This window comes from Triturus cristatus, chromosome 6 (genome assembly GCF_964204655.1).
Source record: "Triturus cristatus chromosome 6, aTriCri1.1, whole genome shotgun sequence".
Classification (NCBI taxonomy): Eukaryota; Metazoa; Chordata; class Amphibia; order Caudata; family Salamandridae; genus Triturus; species Triturus cristatus.
Genome location: NC_140589.1, coordinates 1,725,631,138 through 1,725,648,562, shown reverse-complemented (window position 1 = coordinate 1,725,648,562; position 17,425 = coordinate 1,725,631,138). Strand labels below are relative to the sequence as shown.

The 17,425-nt window shown below is 46.6% G+C and overlaps 1 protein-coding gene across 4 annotated transcripts in view; it reads right to left on the bottom strand.

Moving 5' to 3' along the window:
* MARK1 (microtubule affinity regulating kinase 1) overlaps positions 1 to 17,425 on the bottom strand; it is a 491,137-nt gene that overhangs the window by 298,091 nt on the left and 175,621 nt on the right. For all 4 annotated transcript variants that reach the window (XM_085612955.1, XM_085612957.1, XM_085612954.1 and 1 more), the window contains exon 2: positions 15,351 to 15,554. In XM_085612955.1, the coding sequence (XP_085469081.1) occupies positions 15,351 to 15,554 (204 nt within the window). The remainder of the gene's footprint in view (positions 1 to 15,350; positions 15,555 to 17,425) is intronic.

Here is a 17,425-nt window from a genome sequence, read left to right as displayed (position 1 = left end):
ATGTCAAACTACAACGCCTGGCCAATTCTACATAGTATGACACCTGCTGCTTCCTGTCCAACAATATCCAGGAATACAGTCTTGGCCAATTCCAACATCATCAGGCCTGACACTGCCATAGAGATGACCGCTGTTACTGATCCTTTGCTAAACCCTCCGGCTTGCAGTCTTCATGAAGAAACTGAATATGCGTATCCCGCTACAGAGTCATTGTCTGGTTTACAAGACAACACACTAAACCAGTCACGTTTTTCTTTCGACTCTAACTCCATAAAATCGAGTCCCCCGTTCAAATTTTCAGTTTTTGTAACCTGGTTTAAAAGAAATTATTTGATTCCTCCTTGGACATACATCTGGTTGGTGCTCATCGCCATTTTTTAATTCATGTCGATTGGATTTGTGACGTTTTTCTTCCTTTTAATAAATGGTCACTACCTCACTAAACGCTCTGCAGTAAAAGTAAGTGATGGAACTTTGGCACCGCACTCCTCATCACACATCATGAAAAGGGACCAGACTTTTGTCAACATTTCTGCCTTGCCAGTTGCGGATGGAATAGTTTGGGATGCAGTAGACTTCCAAATTCATGGCCACACAGAGGTGGTTAATGTTCCAAATGTACTTTGTGTTTCTATGGGGGATGTAGTGAAACATAACATAGGCTCTGATGATTGGGACGTACAAGCCTTTCAATCTTTATTTTCTGATTTAAAGTATTATGCTGCATTTGATGCTGAGGATTTGTATTTAAATACTGAAATGATGCTGATTTATTTTGTTACCAGCATTATGGCCATCATTATCTGCATAAAGCTAATACATTTAGAAATGTTTTTAATTTCACCCAATGGGAACATTGCCTTGCTCCGATTGAAGGCAGTTCGAAAACTCTTTTGAAAAAAATTGTATATTCACTGATTTCAATAATTCCAACCCAGATCCATTTTATTTTAAATTGAATACTACGTCCAATTGTAAAGTCCTGCTCACCCACACTAAATTAGTGTATTCCAAATTCTTCATTGATCAACTGGCAGTGGGTGGCTATGAGCTGTGGAAGGATACAGTAGATTTTAAGTCTGTTTGGAGTACTAAATTTTGACAGGTGCAAGGCTCTGAAGCTTTGCATCGTGCGTGTCTTATCCCAAAACAAATCCTATTTTTGAATAGTTTGATTTATCAAACAACCTGTTTAGGTTTAGCCACTGCAAAACAAATGAATGCACCTAAAATACCTACAATGGCTCCTTATGACAACTGGGATAATCATACTGATTTGGCCATTGACTATTTGAAATTGTTGCTTGCCAATAATACTTTTAATATCTCTAGCCTGGAACCCCAGGGTTGGTTGGTTTGGCAAATAAGTTAAAATTCTTGCCAACGTAGTTTTCTAGGCAAGGCCCCAGGATACATTCAGGATAGACCTGATGCATGTTTTTCTGACTCCCTTTCGGTTACTACCTATTCAGTCGGAAAATTATGTCAAAATTGGTTGCAACACTCGACCCTTACGTCAGTTAAACGCCATTTGTCATTTTTGTCAAGTGACGTTGACTTGACAGATTTTATAAAAGGATCTGCTGGGCCTAGATCAAAAAGATTTATTTATGCTACTTATAATGAAATCTGGAAGCTGTCCCAAATTGAAGCTGCTTCGTGTCTAAGGGCAATAGACCAAGCTAATTTAGAAAAAGTGCTTGCTGTTGTTGATAATAGTATTAACACTCTTTCTTCCCGTATTTACACATTAGACAATATTGTTTCATCTGTTGTGGATATTGTTCATGATGAAGTATTTGTTTTGTATCATGGTCAAAATCAATTGCGTTCAATTATGCAGTTTGCATGGACATTGCAAACTTTGAAGATGGGGAAAGTTCCGTGGGATTACATGAACACGTCATCGTTATTTACGCCATTTAACTTAACAGATAGACAGCAGTTTATGTCCATGAAGGATTCCACATACACTCTGTTACATATTGCAAAATTAGGACATTTGCCCTTTTCTGTTGCTGTAACTAATTCAGCAGTGTGGCTCATCCATGGGGTAATAACTCTGCCATTTTCCTTGTTTAAATTTAGTTCATGTATGAAACATTATCCCTTCGGCCACTATGAACCTTTGGGTAGTGCATTTCTTCATGAGGTGTGGTCTTTACCATTCACATACAGATGCTTACGGGATGACAAAGAGGTGTACCTCACTGGAGAGTCATGTGATTCCTCGCCTGATCATTCTCGTGTGTAAGAATATACAATTGCACGGAGCAATTAATTTAACAGCACCGAATATAGCATGTGTTTTGAAGGTTACCCAGTACCAGCTATCACACCTACTTTTACCCTGCTAGCAAACATTAGCTATGGTGAACATCACAACTCATGGTGTTGTGTAGTTTCTTTAGTTTCTAACTATTTCCCTGGCTGGTGGCCCGGGTCCATTACAAAGAAACGAGATAAGGTTATTTGTTTGGCACTGATCAGAACCTTTGCCGCCTGTTTTTAAACATGGGACGCATCAAGGCATTTTCATAGGACGTGTACAAGACATGAATTCGACCAGAAGATGGCGCAGTTGCATTAAAAACGTTTTTCTCAGTAGTCTGCCGAATGTGACATGTTCCCTTTACTGCTACGTGTTTGTCATTTATTAACCCAAGTAAATAGTCAATTTCCTGTGCTCTACTCCGTGTCAACTCCGTTTTATATTTGACAGAATACCGTTATTTAATATTGTAGTGGTTTTTGACACTGTGCAGGAGACTCCAAGCGTGGTTTCTTATTATGCTGCCCCGTTTACTCCCCTCTGATATATGCACACAAAGCGTTTCCCTTGGGGGAGCGAGCCAGGGGCACCATGTGTTTGTAAGTTAATTACAAACATATGGTGTCAAGCTCACTCCCAAAAGGAAATCGCCACACGTGCACGTGTTGCCATTGAAGGCAATGGAACGCGTGCACGTTTTTGGCTGAAAAGCCGAAGCGATTGCTAAAGGTCTTTTGCCTATGCAGCGAATGCGCGCTGCTAGGCGAGACCTCAAAACATTTTTGTGACAGAAATAAAAGAGGTAAGGGTCTCCGAGAGATGAGAGACGCTCTGGATCTGCATCTGGAGGTGCAGAAAGAAAAGAAATGACGTCAGCGCGCATGACAGCACTCGCACGTCACTTCCAGAGCAGAACGGCGTCAGTGCGTAGCCACACAGCTCCACTTTCCATCACCAAATGTACTATGGAAAGGTTTGCGGATCCTATCTGACACCTTGGGAATATTCAAAAGATTAGGAGACTGTAGCTAGAAGTCTCTATCAGAAAGAAATATCTGGACTGCTATTAGTAAGAGTTCAACTGTCCCTAACTCTACAAAAACAAAAAACTGACTAACCTGAAGAATACAAGGAAAACATCTCAAAGATGTCCATTTAACCGAGCACGTACTCTCTATACCTCCTCTTAAATTATCACAGCATTTGAATTCCATATTTTGACTGACGTATATGCTCCCTCAATCAAAGGTTGTAAAAAAATCACACAACAGTTTTCCATTGCATTATTACTATTTTACCTTTAGCATAAAACTATTTTGGCACCAAGCAAGGCATCTTCTGCTTACTGAAAAATTCTGCCTCTGAATTGCATGGAGACATTCTAAGGCAGCCAACAAACTGCTGCGAGGATATGTGTTTTGGTATTTCTGTTATTTGGCTGTAAGCACGAGGAGCAGACGGGGGCATTTTTTGCCATCGTTCGCACTGCAAGCAAACCACTCACCCAACCAAAGATTGTGGCTTTTACCCGATTGCTTTTCTGCATATTTTTTCACAAACGTTAATAGGTCAACAGTTTACTAGAACCACACAGATTGTCAAAGGCCAGAGTGGCAATTTTGAGAATAATGTACTTGTGTCCACATTCATATATGGAAACACCAAAAAATACATATGGCAAGCCTGCTTAAAAACAGGATATCTGTCGTTCCCACTCGGTTAAAAAACAATGTCAGAGTTTACACAGATTACTGTACAGGTTAAAGCCCAAAGCGCAGTAACTTTAAGTATGATGTTCAAGAAATACTTTTAAGCACATTTCCTTAATAATTTGTTGTCCTGTGTCCTGCATATGGAGTAGTCCCGCAAAACATGGCAGCAATTATATAGAACAAGACACAATAGAAAATATAGAAGGGAACTTTATTTGTTAAGTGTTGATTTTTTTTAAAACTTATAATGCCCCATTAGCTGTAACGTATTGCATAAACGCCACTGTTTAAATTTAATGCCGGACTATTTCACTATCACAGGTTTCTTTTAATGAAAACATTACCATATCTTTCGACACACAAAAAGTGTGGGCTAGACGGGGGCTAGGAGTCTAGAGTTTATGACACTCATGAAGTATTCAAAATCTCAAATACATCCGGCTTCGAGGATAAGGGAACCCTGCAGTCACGGAAGCCAATCACCTGCAAGCATTGCTGAAGAGGAGGTACCACAAATATTTCCTATCCAAACTAAGCTAGCAACTACAGTCTACCGCACAGAATCGTATGCTTTGCGCCTGCTTCATCCCGTTAATCTAAAACAAATCGGAGGCTAACAACAAAGGTCACACGACCACATTAGTATGTTTTTCCCGGTACAAACCTCATCCAGGCGGCAGACTTCCGGTGCTTAAAGGCAAAAATGCCGTTAAGGTAGCCCTCGCCCACCTGATATCGTCCACTTTCTAATACAAGGTAATAGGGAAAATAAATCCTCCCAATCATTTGTTTTTAAATCTCCATCTTTCTACGCTTCAAAAACAAGCGTGTTAGAAACCTCATCTCATTTTGTTGGTAAAAGTTTTGACACTGATAAATGTTTCCGCAGTCAACATTCGATCACCGCTCCTGCAAGCGTACCAAGGATCAAGAAAGCTGGCAGCGGAGGAGGAGCCTAGCGCGGGACCAAGATGGCCGCGTGAGCACAGAGCTCCCGCAACCCTCGTTCCCTCCAGCAATTATCCTGGAAAAATCCTGTGTCAAATATCCGGAATACTGGAGATGAACTACTGCTGAGGCGAGCGTCGTTGTCCGGACTGAAATCGTACACCGGAGACCGAAGTTGTGACAGGTTGAAGTTTGCGGCCTATCCCCCGGGAGGTGCCCGGGTCTCGCGTTGGCATGGGCCCGGACACTATTTGAACAACAGCGGCCGTGTGCGGTGCGGATCATCGGAGGGGGGCTGTTTCCACTTTCACTTTCGTTTTCTCTCACAATTACGTGCCTCGGCCCGTGAGTGTCTTGGACAACAGTTGCCTGTAGCTCGGCCTGCATATGCATGGGCTTGCATCGGAGACCCGGATCCAGCGGACCTCGTGTCAATTGCGTGGCTGAGCGGCCTGTTTTTGACGCGGACTGTTCCGGGGTTGAGGATGTCGACCAAATCGGAGGCCAACAAACAGAAGCCCAAGAATACCAGGCGGGGGGGCTACACCCAAACCAACAATATGGATCGCTATGCCCAGCAAAAGGGATCGCCAAGCGGACCGGGGAAGCTACAGGAATCATCGGGAGACGGCTTGGTCCCCGCACCGGAATTGACACTGCAAGATATAATGGGCGCCATTGAGGAGATGAAGTCCTCTATTGGGCAACAGTTTGAGGCCCTGGCACACAAAGTGGACACCATCTCAGTCGACGTTAATTTGCTCCGCGCTGACCTGGGGAAAACTAATGAGAGAGTAAAATCATTGGACCAAAAAACCACTAGCCTCACGGGGGACGTCACTGATCTGCAAATAAAGGTCCACACGCTGAGGACTACCAACGACCTCATTGCCCGCAAGATGGAGGATTTTGAAGGCCGGGCGAGGCGCAATAACGTGCGCATAGTTGGCGTTCTGGAGAAATCGGAGGAGCAATCGGCGGACCGGTTTGTCGAGGACTTGGTGCTTAACCATCTGGCGCCTAAGGGCCTCAGCAAGTTCTTTGCGGTCGAGCTGGCCCACCGAGTCCCGGGCGGGAGGCCCAAGGTGGGAGCCCCCCCGAGACCGATCATCGCCAGGATCTTCAACTTCAGGGACCACGATGCCATTCTGCAGGCGTCACGGGGGTCCGGACCGGTTACTTTCCAGAACACTGCAGTGAGTTTTTATCCTGACTTCACCCAGGCGGTGCAGAAGCAACGGCAGAGTTTCCTGGGGGTTAAGAGGAGGCTACGTGAGAGGGGCCTGAAGTATGCCATGCTCTTCCCAGCCAAGTTGCGCGTCGAATACGAAGAACGAACCTTTTTCTTTGACTTGCCAGACGAGGTTGGGGAATGGCTCGACACATTGCCTCAGCGGCGGACTAGCGGGGATCATGCTGGCGGAGCGGAAGGAGGCCATGTCGCAAAAGAGTGAGGACTCTGGTGATCGACCATTCTGGCCAAGCTCGGGACAGTGGTTCGCTGATTTGTTTTCATTGCTAGCTATTGTCCGGGGGTGGCGAGGGCGCAATGGGATCTCTTTCCTCCTACGGGGTTTCTTCTTGTAGATTAGCTTCTGCTAGGGCGACAGGCACACTGCAAGTTGGGGGGGCTTTTAGGCTTATGCAGGGGTGCAGGGTGGGGGGTGGTTTGGGCTTGTTGGAGTGTTTGTTTTTGTTTTTCGTTTTGCAAGGTATCGCAATGCAAGTCTCGTGTGCTGCTCTCGGGGATGGGCGGGGGTCTCTTGCCAGTTTGTGATGGGGGGTAGGGGTTTGAATATACTTAGTTGGAATGTTAATGGCTTGGGGGATCGTATTAAGCGGGGTATAGTTCTGCAATTTCTGAAGAGGTGCTCTCCTGACATAGTTTTGCTGCAGGAGACGCACCTGATAGGCAACACGTGTCATGCTCTCAATAGAAAGGGTTATAAATTCATCGCCCACTCTGGGTTTTCCTCGGGATCTCGGGGGGCTGGAATACTTGTTAGGACCTCGCTGCCCTTGGAGATTGATTCTACTACTGTTGATGAGAGGGGGCGCTTTGCGGCGGCTGCGGGGAGATGGGAGGGCAGGACACTGGTTTTGGTTTCTGTTTATGTCCCTCCTGGCCTGCAGGCCGCCACATTTGCCGACTTGGGGAGGGCCATGTTGGATCTCCCCGAGGGTGTGTTGGTAATGGGTGGTGACTTTAATGCAGTTGGTTCCGGATTACTAGACAGACATCCGCCAAGGGACCCCGGGGGGGCGCAGAGATGGCTCCCAGATTTTACTGATACACTAGGTTTGGTTGACTGCTGGAGGCTGCTGCACCCCGCTCAGCGGCAGTATACTTTTCACTCTGGGGCGCACGGCAGTCTCTCTAGAATAGATTATGTTCTCACCTTGGCTGCCCACGCTTCCTTGGTGTCTGAGGCTAAGCACATGGCCAGGGGCATCTCCGATCACTCGCCGGTGTGGATTAGTATGGATTTTGGCCGTGGCGCGGCAGGTAGGGTTGCCCCTATTAACCCCTGGTATTTCCGTGACCCTAAGACTCGTGGAGCGTTGTTGAAAGCGGTTGATCTTTACTTTTCGGAGAACCTTGGCTCGGTTACCGCCGCGGTGTCTTTGTGGGAAGCGTTTAAAACAGTACTGAGAGGGGAGGCCCTCTCCTTGATAGCGGATGTCAAACGTCGGAGAGATGCGGAGGTAGCGCAGATCGAGGCTGAGATAGTGGCATTAGAGTCTGTCCTGGAAGACGAGGTTACGGCGGAAACACTGCATAAGTTGAGATTAAAACAGTCTGAGTATAAAGCACTGGTGACAAACGCGGCCAAGGTTCTTAGCAGGGACCAACAAGGGCGATTGTATGATGTGGGCGACAAGGCTGGGAAATTAATAGCGTGGTTAGACAGGAAAGAACGAGTGAATAGAGTTGTGCCAGAACTACTGACGGATGGCGGGGATATTGTCACTGAACCCGATGGGATAGTCCAGTGTTTCGCGGACCACTTCCGCATGATCTATACGTCCGGGTCGGACAAGCCGGAGGAAGACTCGCATGAACTGCTGCGAGACATTGCCCTGCCTTGTCTATCCGACGTCGACAGGGAGGACCTTGATGGTGACATCACCACGGATGAGGTTGCAGTTGCAGTTGCTATCCGCTCGCTACGCCCGGGCAAGGCCTCGGGCCCGAATGGCTTGCCGATCGAGTTGTATAAACTCAGACCGGATAAGATTGCTCCGTATTTGCGAGATATGTTTGTAGAGGCTCGGGAGCATGGGTGTCTTCCATTTGACCAACGTCTGGCGACAATAGTGGTTATACATAAAGATGGCAAGCCCCGGAACAGATGCGGATCGTATAGGCCGATCTCCCTACTCAACGCTGAGCCCAAAATCCTTGCCAAACTGTTGGCTAACCGTCTGATCAGGGTCATTGGGGACTTGATCCACCCGGACCAATCCGGGTTTATCCCACACCGCAACACTGCGTTGAACCTCAGGCGACTTCATGGCGTGCTCGCGAGGGTTGAGATGCTGCGGGAGTCGGCCATTTTGGTGTCACTCTACGCCACGATGGCTTTCGACACTGTGGAATGGCCGTATCTGTGGGCAGCGCTCACAAAATTCGGCTTCGGACCGGGTTTTATAGGCTGGATTAGGCTACTTTATGAGGAACCTTTGGCTAAAATCGCGGTGAACGGTAGGGCGTCATCTCCGTTCGAGCTTGGGAGGGGCACCCGGCAGGGTTGTCCTCTGTCGCCACTACTGTTCGCTCTCGCCCTCGAGCCGCTGGCGGCATGGATTAGATGGCAGCCAGACATAAGAGGGATCCGATGGTCGCCAGACCACGAGGACCGCATTTCTTTGTATGCAGACGACATCTTGTTATACTTGACCTCACCTCGGAAATCCCTCATAGTGGTCTGTGACGTTTTGAAGTCTTTTGGTAGTAACTCGGGTCTCGCCATTAACTGGGGAAAGTCGCACCTATATGTTCTCAGTGGGGACACCCCTACCGTCCCGCGGGATTGCTCCATCCAGATCGCCCAGCGGGGCTTTCTGTACTTGGGGATATATATTTCCACAGACCCCTCTGTCCGATACGAGAAGAACCTCCTCCCTCCGCTGTCACGCTTGAGACGGGATGTTGCGGGTTGGAGGCGGCTACCGCTCTCCCTCCTAGGCCGCGCCGCATTGTTTAAAATGATGTCTCTTCCCCGGTTTCTCTACGCCTTACAGAACACCCTAGAGTTAGTTCCTGCCTGTTATTTTCGTGAGGTGGAGAGCCTCCAGCGTTCGCTGTTATGGGACGGTCGACCGCGTATAGCTATAGCAAAGTTGACCCTTCCATGGTATGACGGAGGGATAGCACTCCCTGACATCAGAAGATATTATTGGGCTACCCAATTGGGAGCGATCAACCATGGAGTTTACGGTCCGGCGTTGAACCCTGAGTTTGCTATGGATCGGTGGCTGTTGCGCGGGGGTAATTACCTTAGGGCGCTGTATTCCAAATCATTGGATGGGTCCCTCACAGGACCGACCAAGACGGCAGTGCATGTGTGGAAGGCGGTTACAAACTCGTTGGTTTGAGAAGTGGGACCTAATTGGGATTTCTAGAGTTGGGGATTTGCTGACTAAGGGTAAGGTGAAATCGTTTGAGACGCTGCAGACGGAGTACGAATTAGGGGGTACTGAATACTTTCGATATGCCCAGGTGCGTCACGCTCTGCTATCTGTTCGTGCCGAGGGGGAGGCCGTGCCTGAGTCTTCTCCTTTGGAGGATCGGATTCTGGATGGTCATATGCCGGAGAGTACAATCTCCTTGATTTACAAAAAGCTTGTAAATGTCCGGACCGACCTCCTCCTTGATGTGCGAGAACAATGGACTAGGGATGGTCTCGAACTGGACGATGAGGACTGGCAATATGCCTTCTCCTCTCCGAAGGAGGTTGCGATCCCGGCTAGACTGCGGCTGGTGCAGCTTAAGATACTTCACAGGGTTTATGTCACGGGGCCCCGCCTGATTCATATGGGTTTCTCTGACGATGGCTTATGCAAGAGAGGCTGTGGGATGTTGGGCACCTTTCTACACATTATTTGGGAGTGTGGGGAGATCGTAGAGTTCTGGAAACAAATTCACGATGTGATGGAAGAGGTCACGGGTATCGCACTCTTCCCGGAGGCAAGACGATGCCTGTTGAATGTCTGGGGCCCCACCGACTATGATGCCGCTCAGACCCAATGGGTGACTCTGGGGAATATGGTGGCGAAGCGAGATATTGCGCAGCTGTGGGGATCCCAGAGACCTCCCACCTTGGTAACATGGATGGAAAATATGGACTGGGGCATGTTCCGGGAGAAAACGGTGTACAGTGCCCGGGGTCGCCCTAAGAAGTGGCAAAAGATATGGGGGCAATGGAACCACTATAGGGGAGATATTTGCGTGCCCCCGGTTGCTGAGATGCTCGATGTGCAACTTTCCCCCTAGCTCTACTCCCAACTATATACGTAAAACTGTTCATAACCTGGAGTCCGTACCCCTGCTTTCCCCTCACTTCTTTGGCCTGGTCTACCGCTCCGCTGATGGGAGTGGGACCTCGCCCTAGCTGAGAACTAGCGCATGCTTATTATATGCTTTGCCTTGCTCGTGTTTTTATTTCTTTGGTTTACATTAAAACTAAACCTTTGTTACTCCTGATGTATGGATATGGACCTTCCTACGTATTGTTCCCATCGTGCTGCCGAACCTCCGGGATGTCGGCTGAATAGCTGTGTACCATGTTGACGTAAATAAAGGTTTTTTTTAAAAAAAAAAAGAAAGCTGGCAGCCTAAACCAAACACTATGAATTTCCCCGGATGCTTACTTATTGGGTCTGACATGACATAGCAGCTGTCTACAAGACCTATTGCTAACTGGACTTTACAATATGCATATAACAGGCTTCGGCTCCACTAATCGGAGTACTCCTCTGTCACCTCATGCAACTGGTTGATTGTGCATCATTCCACCTCCTGCGGAGTACTCGCAGTGCAATGCATGACGGTTATTTTACAGCTCAAAAGTACTCTGAAAGGAACTGCAGCCTAAGATGAAGGCATTGTGAAAGCAGCACTGTGATGGTTCATACCATCAGTCCAGGGTCGGCCTTGGAAATATATCAAACCCTTTACAAAACGGGTAAATGGAGCAGTAAAGCAGAACACAACTCGCGCAACTGGTAAAAGCTGGAATAAAAAGACCATAACAGTGCTGGATGTCGCCTATCTCCCACCAGAGGCAAACTCAGCATGGCAGCCTCCACGAACGGAGACAAAGACCTGGAGCGGAGCACCTGAGCGAGCTCGTAGGGTGAACTGCACCTGGATTGCGTGTGAGTTACCAGGTCCCAATACCCCCAATTTTATAGGAGATTCACTTGCTTTGCAAGGAACAATTTCAGATGACCCATAAAAGATTCCCCCGTTCAATCATCGGACTCTACCACCTCCAAAGCAGCAGGAGTGGTGGTCCCATGGAAGCAGAATCTGGGAGCAGCAGATTCAAAGGTGGCTGGAGATCTGGAGGGGTGATACCTGAAGGTCCAAATACCTCACCCTCCTGTCACCCTAGAGCATATATATGCACCAAACACGGGGCGGAAGTGTTATGGAGTTTGCTACACAAGCATTACGAGAATATTCAGAGAACAGAAATTCGAGGATACCTTGTGATCTGTACACCATAAATCAAGGGCTTTCTGTTTCTTCTGCCACATACAACGAACATATTCTAGCACGGACACCTTTTTCATGATGTGATTAATAATTTCAAAGCTGCACATAGCTGACAGTGGATATATCTATACTGGATCAAGCCCATGTGGTAACAAAAAGGGAAATGAAATGGGGCGACGAGCAGAGAACCCTATTTTCAGAGACCCAGTTAGAAGACAGGAACTGGCTGAGAAAATGAGGGTGTATTTTGAACTTAGTTTGGAAGGGTATACTTCACCTGTGATCCGTTGGGATGCATTTAAAGTGATGACTGACCAGAGTGGTGGCAACTGTGGTAACAGTGGGAGCCAGGAGAGGAGGACCGTGAAAGACAAGCCTCACAAGCGAGTTGAAGTAACTGCATTATATAAACCAGAGAGTTCACGTAAGACCCTTCATAAACTGGCACTACTTAGAGGTCACCTGATTGTTCAAGAAACAAACCAGGCAGAGCTGGCCCTCTTTAAAATGGAGCACTATCTACAAAAATGGCACCCAATATCTATGCTACTGGCTGAACAACTGAGACTACAAATGAGAAAACAACACATAAGGAAGGTGACAACTAAGGGTAGGACGCTGGCAGCCATGGAGGCCTTGCAAGACTGTTTTCAGGCCCTATATACACAGAGCCATAAAACGAGGATGCAACAAAATCCTAATTGAAGAAATGTGGCATCCAAACAATTCACTGGGCTGGATGGAGGAATCGGAAAAGTCTACAGATGCTGCAGCAGTGCACTGTGCGATTAAGAACACAAACTCTAGCAAGACTCTGGGGTCATATGGGTTCACAGCCCCGTTTTACAAAACCTTCCTGGTTCAACTAGGAAATTCATTAGCAGACTTCTTTAATTCTCTGACGCAGCATGAAGGCACACCCCCAATGATGAGAGATTCCCACATTAACCTTGATCCATAAAACAGAACAAACCGGAGGAGCATTCCTCTAACCACCCAATCGCATTGCTAATAGTAGACGTCAAAATCTCCACCATTTTAGCGATAACCACAAATGGCGAGCATGATGCCCTACCTAGTAGTCGTTAAGCAGATGGGCTTTATCAAGTACACATAGAAAAGCGACACAGTAGGAAGAGTGACAGACTAGGGGAGAAGGTTAATCATAAGCAGATTCTGGATTTTCTTACAAGTCTAGATGTCAAACAGGTGTTTGATCAGGCAAGCTGGAAATTCCTCAATACTGCATTAGAGGAGTTTGATGTAGATCCTAAGACAGATATTGTCGAACTAGATAAGCTCCAAAGCCAGGGTGCAGGTGAACGGCTTGATCTCACAGGCTCTTGCTTAACAGAGGGGCAAGAGGCACCTCTCGTTTGCCCAAGCCATAGAGCCGTTGACAATTCAAGTATGCAGCCAGGTTTTAATTGATAGACTACACTTTGGGGAGAATATCATGAGGTTTATTTCCTTGCAGATGACTTACTACTTTTGCTGACCCGTCTGGAATTCTCGTTCCTAGAGATACGGACAATTTTAGAAGAGTTTAAAAGGTTCCTGGATTTCAAGTCAATATACAGAAATCTGACATTCTGAGCCTAACTTTGCAACAGGATGCCATAGCCAGGAAGTGCCCATAGTGCCTTATTTGGGGTAGGCAACAACCTCAGTGAAATAACTAGTGATGCATTTAACCAGTAGGTTAGTGGGATGGTATAGGGTGAAAGGGCCAGAGTCCCAACGGCAGAGTAAAAGGGATCTGCACAGTGTATTTATGCTGGGCTGCATATATGTAATCAGAATGAATGTGATGCCCCACCTCCTAGACGTATATCAGTCTCTCCCCGTAACAATACCAAGGACATTCATCTGGGTAAGAGGAAGGCTTAGGGTCAACAATCAAGCTGTTCAATAGCACTGCACAAGAAGGGGGGCTGTAGAAGACTAAAGTACTATGCAACAGCCACCTTAGCGTAATAGTGCAGTCAACCACCCGAGAAACAGAGATGAAATGTATCCCAATGATCTAGAAGTTACATGGCAGCTCCTTTGGAACCTGCCACTGCTTGCTATCAAAATCACAGCATCCCCCAGAATGCATGCACAGCCAGTGTGCTGAACACTGTACTACATGGATGAGACAGGGTGTCACAGGGGTGGGAGGCCAACAATTATTTCTTAACCAAGCACACTAATGCACTTTAATACACATTTTACTCCAGCAAGAGGCCTTTAGAGAATGGAGGGAGAAAGACTACTGGACAATCTCAGATCTATTCGGACATGGAGATGTGAAAACATTTGAGTTCTGTAAGGAAGAGTTTGGAGTGTAAGAAACAAGATTACTACAATATCGACAACTTAACACGTTTGGAGCTGCATTCCCTGAATACGCGGTGACAAGTGAGCTAAGTCCTATGTAAAGATTTGTTAGAACACACCTGGGTTCCAGAGAGATGATCTCAGGCATTTATAAAAGTCTGAGGGAGGGGTCATATGGACCTATCGGAGGGTACCAAAAAGATGACGCTGAATACTAAGTTCCTAGAAAAGGACTGGATAAATGCATCACCTACAAAAAAAATCAGTATATAAGATAGTATACCACTGGTACAGGATACCTGAAAGGTTACATCAGGTCTATTAGCAGTCTCTGATGGAGTTGCAGATACTTAGATGAAAGGGGCTTGTTCTTGCTTATCTGACAAGACTGTGCAACTCTCAAAGGTTTCCGGAAGTAGAAAATAAGGCATTTAAAGGAGATGTTAGGCTCCCCTCTGTAAGCTGGCCTGGAGGTGATTTTGGTGGAGTTTCCTCATCGGGAACTGGAGCTTTTGTGTGTGAGGAGACCGAGCTCTACTGTGGCAAATGTTGGGTCTGCAAGGAACAAACTGCTGGACACTTGCAAAAGAGGGAACCCCCAAGCATTACATAATAGCTCTCCAAGTGATGGCAATTGTGGATATATGAGACTCTTTCACATGATCTTATGCTCTCCGAGAAAAGAGTCTCCAAATGTCGAAGCTGTTAATTGCGTGCATTCGGAATACGCTGCTTCTCACTGCCTAAAATGAAAGTTTAAAATTATTTGGCCAGGATCAGGAAAGTGATTGGGAAGTCCGGTGGGACTCTCCTGAAGTGCACAGGGAGTAGTCTCTGAATGTGAAACTAGCACTGTAATACGAAAAGTGTGACCTGGGGGGGAATGAAAGGAACATTAAGATGTAATTGAGCGTAATGAAAAGGCAACAAAAAAATGAATATAAAAGTATACATCACCTATTAAATTGTTGATTGTATAAATGCATCATATACTAAAAGTTATTGGTTCTGTCTTTGTGTTTTCACTGCAGAAGGCTTTTTTCATGTTTTAATGAGTGCTCAAAAGGGAATCCAGACCTATTGGCTTTGTCAATGCTCGTTTGTAATGCTGGACTTGCTCGGATGCAGAGCTTCCACACGGGCACACGTCTGAGTAATTGAGATATTTTATTTGGAACATTTCACCGGACTACTATGGTTCAGAGCATCCCTTTACATAACCTATGCAAACCCTCTCCACGCCACATCTGATGATGTAAGATGGTATGACATTTGCTGGTAGATGAGGATTTCAGATGCGGTAATGCTTTATCAATTATATATTTTTTTTTAAAACAGCAGCTTAAAAAAAGAGCAAAACAAACAGCCTTACCTCTCTGCCAGTAAGGACGTGTCGTGCCAATTTCACTTTTGCAAAATTTCCCTTTCCTATCGTTTTCAGCAGCCGATAATTTCCAACATGGGGTTGTTCATCAGTTGTAGACGTGATAGAAGTCCTACATCGTGGAATATTTTGCCTGCTACTGGACTTGGAAGGAGGGATGTGTGGCTCGGGATATCCATCCACAGATGTATGCTGTAGGAAAAAGGAGAGAAGGGCACTTTAGAAAAGCACCTATGCAAACCAAAGGGCAGCATAGAATCGGCAGCAAACAGAATCAAATGGTGTAATCACGTAAAAGGAGACTGTATTAATCCAGTTTATAAAGTACATATACGTAGAGATTAAAGCATCAAGGCCCTAGCCATGTGTGTAGCCACAACCACGCCCATCTTGAATCACTAATATCGTTAATGAATGTGGGCAGCAATTCACACGGCTGTCCCCTGCAGGAGGTGCAGGGCGACTGGGTGTGACCCAGTACACATATGACTCCTGGCAGTGTGGAACAAGCTGCAGGCGACAGCACTTGCCCAATACCTCCCACCTTCATTCCCTACATGCCCAATACATTTCCCAGCCAGAGGCTAGGTATCGTAAAATGAACACAATACATGACGACTCGGACACCCCTTCAATTGTTATCAATTTGAAAACAGGCAAAGATGGGTCACCCATGGGGTTGTTCCTTGAAAATCAATAATGATAATTCAAAAACAAGCAATAATAATGCAATAGGTCTCGCCTTTGATTAAGTTAAAGTCATTTGCTTTGCTAATGGTATTGTATAGCAATTAGCAAAGCAAATGGCTTTGACTTAATTAAAGGCGAGACCTATTGCATTTTCAATGCTTGTTAGGTCAGTATTGGTCAATGACACCGCAAGAGAGCCTGCGCCATGCGCTCGTTGTGCAGAGATGTCACGTGTAATACCTCGCCGCGCATGCACATCTTCTGTCCGTCCGCGTACACGCTTTGGAATCCGTATTGATTCCAAAAGGCCCTCGCACGGCCTATGCATACTTTCCTACAACACAGATTACCTGAAGCACATACTGCTGAGATCTACCTTTATTTGGGGGAGTGGTGGATTACACTGATCACCTCAAGCACATACTGCTGAGATCTACCTTTATTTGGGGGAGGGGTGGATTACACAAATCACCTGAAGCACATACTGCTGAGATCTACCTTTAGTGGGTAAGGGGTGGATTACACTGATCACCTCAGGCACATACTGCTGAGATCTACCTTTATTGAGGGGAGGGATGGATTACACAGATCACATGAAGCACATACTGCTGAGAACTGAGAGCTACCTTTAGCGGAGGAGGGGTGGATTGCACAGATCACCTCAAGCACATGCTGCTGTGAGCTGCCTTTAGTTGGGGGAGGGGTGGATTACACAGATCCCCCCCCAAGCACATACTGCTGAGAGCTACCTTAAGTGGGGGGAGGGGTAGATTACACAGATCACCTAAAGCACGTACTGCTGAGACCTGCCTTTGGTGGGAGGGTGGGGGAGTGTAACACAGATTAAGCTTTCGCCGACAGCTCAGTAAAGCTCTCGGGTTTATGACAGGACACCCTTTGCCAATGAAAAGCAGGTGTAATTTTTCCAGTGAAACGTCCTCGGAACGAAGAGCAAACACTCTGAAAGCGCAGTGTGAACATTTATTTCTCAGGAAATGCCTCGTTTGGAGCACTTCAACCCAAAATGCTATGCACACTGCCCTGAGGAATACCGGTCTCGAGGTATTGGTGAGCAAAGAAGGGTAAACAGCAGCGGGAGACTCGACCCAAGCAGATCTGCACCGTACGCTCATGCGCACATTGTGCAGAGATGTCACGTGTAATCCCACGCTGCACGTGCACATCTTCCGTCCGTCCGCGTGCACGCTTTAGAATCCGTATTGACTCCAAAAGGCCCTCGCATGGCGAGGGCAGCGCATGCGCGCTAATGCCAGGTGAGACCTGAAAAGAAGACAAACGAGGAGCGTTATTGAGGTCTGGAGCAGGAGCTCCTTCATGGTTGTTGTCCCTGCTAGCTACAATTCCACAGGTTT